This window comes from Vipera ursinii (assembly GCF_947247035.1).
Source record: "Vipera ursinii genome assembly, chromosome: 1".
In the NCBI taxonomy this organism is placed as follows: domain Eukaryota; kingdom Metazoa; phylum Chordata; class Lepidosauria; order Squamata; family Viperidae; genus Vipera; species Vipera ursinii.
Window position 1 is genome coordinate 160,335,229 of NC_139512.1, and position 8,848 is coordinate 160,344,076.

An 8,848-nucleotide genomic window follows, 5' to 3' on the forward strand; every position below is an offset into this window, starting at 1 on the left:
TTTCCCTGCTTCAATTTGAACACCAACAATTCTTGAGTTTATTTGGGGACTCAAAAGTTCAATGATTTAAAGTGGTGATTTAAAGTGAAAACAATGGAAAATGCATTTTAGATTCAATGGCTTATGTGTTCAGCACTTAATGAGCTTATGTGTAAACTATATTAGGGGCATGTCTGGAGAAACTGAACTTTAGAGCATTAGGAATGGAGCCCTTATAGTTATGATCCCTGTGGTGCAACCTCCCCTACACTTTAGCCATGGATTTATTCCATTGAGCCCAGTAGGCCTTCTGAATAAACAAGGCATAACACCAAACTGCTTGATGCTTATTTATAAGTACAGTTAAATTGGAAACATTAAGCCGGGTTTTTAATATTTACCTGTTTTTCCAGATTGTTGATGCTACTTTTCTTCTTACAAAATAGGACACTTAGCAAATGTATTTGAGAAGATTCAGACTTAAACACTTTGCTTAAAACTAAATTCATGGGTCTGACTTCTATGTAAATGCATTGTACATTTGAAACCAAGCATCAATTAACACGCATTTACTTATTTATTAATGTACTTAGCCTGATTTCTAATTTTCTCCAAAGATATCTATTAGATAACTTCTGTTCAGATAGACTTGTGGTCCCAGGGTCACACAGTGGATGAACAGAAATGAAAAGTCTGCCCTTGCCAAGCTAAATCCATCATTATCTCTCTTTCATTCTCTCTCTCCCTCCCTCCCCCTCCCTCCCTTTCCCTCTCCCTCTCTCCTGCCCCCCATCTCTCTCAAGATATTTCATGTCATTAGCCCATATAGAGCTAAAGAGATATAGAGACACCCCTTAACAGTGAGAAAGGAAATCTTAATGTTTCTCCCAAACATCGAAGGCCATGTTTATACACAGAAGGCAGCACAGAAATAACAATGCATAGACCATTATGAATATTTGGGGAAAAGAAACCTGTATATGATTAATTTGTGTGTGTGTGTGTGTGTGAAACAGAAATGGGATTTTCTGCATGGCAATAAACCCACAGAACAGCTTCTCAATGAAAAGCATACTCTGAAAATAATCTCCTTATTTTATGTAGTTTTTAGGTCAAATTACCCCACCACAAACCTCTGCTGAAATATGTCTGAAACAGAAAAGAAGGTAGCTGACATAGGTATTTTTTCTTTAGATTGCAAATGAAAGTTACTGAATGCCCTTAGTTACACTTTAACTTCTTAGAACTCTTCCCAGGAAAAACAAAACAAAACGCTAAGAGTCAGGATTTACAATACAGATCGACTTTTCTCTGGTTTTTCAGGTTCCAGTTCTGGTTCAATCCATCATGTCACCCTTGGTTATTAATGCACGCATGCGCAACTTGGGGGAAAACAAAACAAGAGAAGGGGGAGAAAGAGAAAAGCAACAAAAAAAATGTTAGTTAATATTTATACCAAAACAGAATAGCAATCAAACACTGAGGATACAGATATACTTGAGTACAACAAAGTAGAGAAGACTTTATATTTCCTAAAAAGAATTAAAAATGATCCACACAGAAGCAGCAAGACTGCATTGTGAAACTGTAGGATGAAATGAAGACAAAGTTTAAATAAACATTTCCTTTTAATAGCAGATTGTTATTTAACAAGGCAGACTACGTGGCAACAACTCTCCATTCTTTGCTAAAAGTCTATCACCTTTTAAAGTAAGCAAGTAATTAAATGCAGTTTATAATAGAGATTGGTTATCTTTTGGGGAGCCTGGATGATGGAGTCTTTTGGACTTCCCCAGGAGATTGATTTGTTCTATAAACTATCATCACTTTTGAGGACCAATGATATTAATCACTATATTTAAAGCAGCTTGTTTCCCTCTATTGTTGCCCTTATTTTTCTCTTTGTTGTTTCAGACTGATAAGGTATGATGCCATCTGGGTGGTGAGGGAAAAAGATCAAGCTTTAATATACTGTACTAAGATCGACTGCATCAAATATTATTATAAAATGCTGGCTGCTTGTTTAAGAGGGGTGGCCAGCAAACTTCACCCTAGATTTCCAGGTTTATGTATAAGAATTATATTAAAATTACCTCCTCCTATTGCCCAATGTGACCAATTCTGAGGCTCACTCTGATACTAAGATAACTTGTCTGGCCCCTTTTTAACAATAAATAATGCCAATATCAAATCCCCCCCAAAGATGTTTTTCAAATGTATACTTTTCCAGGAAAGCAGTGAGGAATACTGTATTTCATCTTAAATTAGCTTTTAAGGACTGGCATTCTCCAAGTCTGTAAGATTGTAATTCTTGTTTTATCCTACCAAACAGGGCGGGCATGTTAGATATTCTAGATTAAGACCTTTGGAAACTATCAGTTTAGGCAAAAGAAGGTATCACCCAAACATTGTATGGAAACATTTGTGCCTTTTTGCTTGCCTGAGGTTGATTAAGTTTATATTTCTACTTTCCTGGATTTTGTAAAGGCACACCTCTATTTGAATGGGAGCGCAAGAGTGTAAGTTTCAGACCTTGACTGAATCAGGACTACTCTCTGCATATCCTGATTCTCAGTATTTATATTGGAAGAGAAAGCAGTTGATTTCAATGGCATTTGTGACATGTAACTTTGTTTAGGATGGGGATGTAGTCTACGAATAGCTAACTGCCAGGTATCTGCTTAGATGTGAGGGAAAAAAGGAGAGGCCAATGATGAAATGTGTGAAATGCTTGGATGGCTGCCTGTGTGTGTACTCAAGGGTGAACATGCAAGTATAGAGCACAGCAGCAGAAATCACCCATAAATGACAGGGACTTCCTTGCTGTGGAGGGACAGATAAGTCAAATGCTAGACTAGACTACTTTAGGTCTGTGAAGATTAAGGAAGGAGTGACCTAATGGGATTCTGCTGTTTGAACCCATGCTCGTCATTGGCAGGTTGTGCTCTATAAGCCAACACCATGGGGTTTGTAGTTCTTTCTGTATTGTGATGAGCTACAGAATTTGTAGACAATCAGGTGTTCTTGGCTGTACAGACGTGGGTTTAAAAGACCTCAAGATAGCTTTCTTCTGGAATTAAGTTTCTGGTCCATAGACAGTTGTGCTATATGTAAAGGCAGGGAACACCTTGGGGACTATTCCAATGGCCCAAATGACAGGAATCGTATTTATCCTACACTTCCATGTATCAGAGTGAGAATAACATTTCCAGGTGATAACCTCCTCCACTCCTTTGCTTGACTTTAAAACCAGGGCAAATGTGCTTCAACATCACGCTGGCCTGTCACTGGGTGCCTGGATTAAGGTAACCCAGGTGGGGTGAGAGAGTGACAAGAGTCTTGTGCCCGCTCTGGAGATATAGGAATATAGCCAGCAGGCTGAAAAATAGCTTTTATCCGTGGGCTGTTAGGCTTTTAAATGGGACATAATCTTATGCAGAATTGACTTGGGAGGCCGGTGTGTGGTGTAGTTGGTTCACATAGTGTGGTGGGATGGAGGGTTTGTTGTCACTGTGTGTTGGGGGGAGAGAGCACGGGGGAAGGCTCAGCTAATCTCAATGTACACATGTTGTACTTTGACAATAAAGGTTTATTATTTATTATTATTATTATTAACTCAAAAACAGAGCAACGTCATGTCTGAGGAAACAGGGGACACGGCCCAGTCACGCCTCCAGACATGTGCGCTCTCCCGCCTCAAATGGCTTCTCTCTCGTCTCCCCCTCTGTCCTCCAGGTGTTTCGCAGGCAGCGACTGGCCGGAGCCCAAGACGCGAGGAAGCAAAGGCCGAGCCACGGGAGGGCCGTGACGGTCAATGTTGTTTGAGCAGGCGCCCGAGGCCTTGGCGACCGCAGAGCCCAAGATGCAGAAAACGGCCTACTACGACAACTCGACGCTCTTCGGGGGTTACGGCGGCGGCGGCGGCGGCGGCTACGCCAAAGCGGACGCCTACGGCTACACCACAGGCCCGCCCCAGCCTTACGCCCAGCCCGCTCTGGAGACTGACTACCCCGGGTCGGCTTGCTCCCTCCAAAGCGCCGCCCCTATCCGAGCGCCCCCTGCCCACAAGAGCTCGGAGCTCGGCGGAAGCTGCATGCGCCCCGGCGGAGGAAGCCAGGGCGTCCCTCAGCCGCCGCCGCCACCGCCGCCGGGCCTGGGCGACCAGCAGCCGCCTCCTCAGCCGCCCCCGCCCCCTACGCTGCCCTCTCCCTCCCCGCCTAACAACGCCGCCGCCCACGCGGGCTCTGCCAAGAAGGGCAAAAGCGGGCCTAATTCTTCCAACGGCTCCCCGGCCACGATTAGTAAGCAGATCTTCCCCTGGATGAAGGAATCGCGGCAGAACTCCAAGCAGAAGAACAGCTGCCCGCCAGCAGGTATCCAGCTCGCTTACCTGGGTACCTGTGATGGGGGGGGCGGGGCGGGGTTTCTTCCTCCCCAGCTCCATCGGAGAGGACAACGATGTCGCATGGAAGTCATTTAAACACAAGAGACCCAAAGTCCGTCCGCATCCGCTGGCTACTACACTGATTGATACTCGGGGGAAAGCAGTCTGCCTCTGAAACGGAGACACCATTTTGTGGTGGCTCCTGACAGCCATTTCTTCTGCCTGAGAGGAAGAATGCCCTAAAAGCAAATAAATAACTGCATAAGCATAATGAATTCTTTTATTGCCCTTTTAGAGCCATTTGTTGAGCTATCAGTCAAGGCCACTCCTTGTAACTGCCAGAGAAAGGCATCATTTCTCCTTCCACACTTGGTGCCTTTTGGTGGGACTGGTTGGGCATGATAGGAATTGCAATCTTAACGCATTTTAAGAACACTAGTTTGGATTGGAAAGCAGCCTTAAATTAACATTTAAGCTTCTGTAGGCAGGATTCACGATTCTGCCCCCAGGTGAATCTTGAAGGAACTTGGTGAAAAGACTTGTGGTGTCACATCCCAATTTTTGAAACTTAGCTGTCTCTCCTAGGCCTACAGCTGAGTGGAGACATCTTGTAGACATAAGCACAGCTTGTAACATCAACCCATCCCTGTTTAAAATGTATTCCTCTTCTAGACTCGATAATGCAGGATTTCTCATAAGTTCTCTCCTGAAACAAAACTTTAAAATCAGTGCCACTTTTCGTGTAAGAACATGTACCTGAAAATGTCCTATATAAACCTATGGGATTTAGTTCTTACGTGGCTGAGTTCGTAAATTAAACAGAAAAGAAATGAGATATTTGAGGAGCTCACTCTCCATGTTACAGTATTTCAAAGTTGAGTAACTCAATGTATTTTTCAAAATAGGTTGCCAGATGTTCTTTATTTTTAAAATACATCTTTTCTTTTTCAAAGAGCATTTATGCTAGTGCATCACAACTCTGAACTAAATATTAACCATGCTGCTTAAAGCTTATATTTATTTTAAAAAAAATAACAAACAAGCTTTACAGCCAGGGTTAGTTAGTAAGATCCTTGCTTGAAGCCAAGGACCAAATTATACTTGCCCAAGCTCTGTCCAAGTCATAGTGTGTTCTACTCAAAATTAGACAACCAATTATGGTATAAGAAAAAGAAATCCCTCCAGTTCTTCTCTATACCACCTCATTACAAAATAAATGATAAACCACTGCCCTTTGTGATATGCATAGATCTGTAGCCTGGAGCAGTTGCCTTGCTCAGCCTAATGATAGGGCTGGCCTTGTTCCTATGGTATCTGTCTCTAGCAGATCATCCCTCTCAGTTTCTTATAGAGAATCTACAAAATCCTCTTGAGCATCTACTAAATGCTAGTTATTCCAAAGTGGATAATGAATTGAGAGATGATACTGTGGCTCCAACTGGGTGTGGCCTTCTCAGAGGCCACCCTGCTGTGACCCTCTAATCCAGCAGGAGGAAGTGCTGGGTCTTTACTTGATTTGCCCCCACATTCCTCCCCTTTTCAAAATTGCCTGATGTGCAGAAAGAGGGAGGAGCAGTGGAGACCACATCTTGATAGGTGGCTCTTTCTGATTTTGAAACTGCTGTTCAGTTGGGTGAGGGAGAAAAGGGGGGGGGATATTTCTCAGTTTTTCCCATGGGAATCCCCAGCTCAGCAGCCTTCCCAATAGTTAGAGTACTATCTCAGAGATAATCAACACACTTGGGGCTCTCTCATTAGCAGTTAGCAGCCGCTGCTGCATTGTCTTCAGAGTTTGGAGCCTGGGTCCTGTACTGTTTGGATCCCTTCGACAGGACCTTCCCGTGTTTTGTCAGGGGATCAATTGATTTCTCCAATTAAATTAGATGATTTACGGCTCTCTTGTCAGAAACTGGAACTTTGCTATCCCTTTGAGGCCCCTCCCACCCCACCCCCAGCCCAGCATCCAGCTTCAATCACTTGCTATCCAAATAGGTAAAGAGATGAACCTAGTTTCTTGCTATCCACTTGGTGGAATGGGTGGATGAGATGGGGTGGAAGACTTAAGAATTTCAGTGGTAGGTCTGGTGAGAAGGGAAACACCAAAGTGATCTAAGGCTTTGTTGGAAGTGTCCCTTGGCATGCCTTTTGCTTTCCCTGATTATGAGGCAGGGGCCTTCGCATATTGATTGCAATTGTGCAAAGCGCTGAGACCTGGGCTCTTTTGAATTTACTGTGAAATCCAGCTTCAAAAGGAAGGGAAGGGAGGAGGGTAGGAATTAAGGGAAGAGAATACAGCCTTGCTGAAACTGCAGTGATGGTGGCGCTGTTGGTGCCCTGCATTGATCATCTACCCCAGAGACTACTCTGAAAATTACTGAATTGTGTCTGTTCAGAGTGCAATGTGAATGGCTGGATTTGAACTGGGCATTCAGAGTTGTTTTCATATTGGCATTCAGTCCACTGCAGCTTTGGAATACCAAAGTGTCTTCCATTTCCCATTCTACAACAACCTCTGCCCACATCTGCCAGGGTACTCTGCATGGTGGATGCCACCCAGTGGGGTAACTCAAGCAGCCCATTGACCTATGTCTTTTCTTTCTTTTTGACAGGAGAGAATTGTGAAGACAAGAGCCCGCCTGGCCCAGCTTCCAAGAGAGTCCGCACAGCCTATACCAGCGCTCAGCTGGTGGAGCTGGAGAAAGAATTCCACTTCAACAGATATCTCTGCCGTCCGCGCCGTGTGGAGATGGCAAACCTCCTCAACTTGACTGAGCGTCAGATCAAGATCTGGTTTCAGAACCGAAGGATGAAGTACAAAAAGGACCAGAAAGCCAAAGGGATTATGCACTCCCCGGTTGGCCAGTCTCCAGACCGAAGTCCACCCCTAAGCGGTCCCAGTCATGTTGGCTATAGCAGCCAGCTGCCCAGTGTTGGGACCCTGAGCTATGATACTGCCCCATCACCAACCTCCTTTGCCAAGTCGCAACAAAATCTGTATGGCCTGGCTGCCTACACTGCTCCGCTCAGCAGCTGTTTGCCCCAGCAGAAAAGATACCCTGGAGCTGAGTACGACCACCACACCATGCAAAGCAATGGGGGTGGTTTTGCCAATCCTAGTTTGCAGGGTAGCCCTGTCTACGTTGGAGGGAACTTCGTGGATTCCATGCCAGCCTCCGGTCCGATGTTCAACATCAGCCATCTCTCTCACCCTTCTTCTGCTAGTGTGGACTATAGCTGCGCTGCTCAGATCCCCGGCAACCATCATCATGGACCTTGTGACCCCCACCCCACCTATACAGATCTCACTTCTCATCACACATCTCAGGGAAGGATTCAGGAAGCCCCCAAACTAACACATCTGTAGTAGAATGGAACGTATGGAGAGAAAGAGAGGGAGAAAGGGGGGGAAGAAAAAAAAAGCAGAGAAAGAAAGAAACAAAGAAAGAAAGAAAAAGAGAAAAAGAAAAAGAAAGAAAGAGATCCTCATGTTTCAATTACCTCACTTTTTCCTGATAATTATTTTTCAGAATCTTGAGTGTTAGTGGATTGTGTGTGTGCGTGTGTGTCCAGTAGCAGCTAAATTATCTTGTTTATTTCATTGACAACTCCTAAACTCTATGGTTTTGTTTTCCTTTCTTTTTGAATTAAAAAAAAGTTTTAAAGCATGACAGTGCAATATCCTTTAAAAATAATTCCCACAAGGGAATATTAATTGGTAAAGATGTACTGGAAACTAAGTTGTAGAAATTTGTTAGTATTAGCAAATCATGAGTACCGATGAGGAGTTTAAGACATTTGGGACCAAAATGAGGACCTTATTCCAGAGAAGTTAATTTATGGAATCTTTCAGCAATGTGGACAATTGCTTTGGACTTAAATAAGATGTATTTATTATTTTAATAACTTTTTAAAAATTACTCATTATTTAATCTTGGCCTTCAATGTATTTATGTGGATATTTGTAGAATTTCTTCATTCCCTTCTCCCTAATTTTGAAAGTTTAATTCAGGTCTTTGATAACTATACATTTTCACCTATTTAGTATATTTGATCTGAAATAGAAAGAGTAGTTTTGAACAGTTGTAACAGTGGCTGGTGTTTGTAGTTTATGTAAGGATTAAGCAAATTGTAAGTCAAGTCATAGATTAATACAAAATTGAAGTATTATCACAAACAGCTGTTACATTTTAAAACATATAAATATACAACATTTTAATTTATGTCATGATTGTTTGGTATCTTTTTACTTTTAAAATGTTTAAAAATATTTAGGGTGGGAGTGCATCTTATTTAAAATTATCCTCTCCTCTGGCAATTTGGATTTTGGCCATTTTTGACATCCATAAATTGTCCAGAAACTATTAACTTGTAATGCAGTTCCATACTTATTTTCTCAGAAGTAAGCCCCATTGAGTATAATGGAATTACTTCAGCTACGAGTGTCTCAAATGGCATCTTTACTGTCTATTACACAGACCATTTTGT

At 42.8% G+C, this 8,848-nt stretch overlaps 1 protein-coding gene across 1 annotated transcript; it reads left to right on the forward strand.

The window, feature by feature from the left end:
* Positions 1-1,107: 1,107 nt before the first annotated feature.
* HOXD3 (homeobox D3) lies at positions 1,108-7,727 on the forward strand (the record flags this gene model as incomplete). Its single annotated transcript, XM_083349636.1, has 3 exons — positions 1,108-1,158; positions 3,715-4,352; positions 6,973-7,727. The coding sequence occupies exons 2-3, from the start codon at positions 3,794-3,796 to the stop codon at positions 7,725-7,727; spliced, it is 1,314 nt and encodes a 437-aa protein (XP_083205762.1). The 5' UTR covers positions 1,108-1,158; positions 3,715-3,793.
* Positions 7,728-8,848: the final 1,121 nt, after the last annotated feature.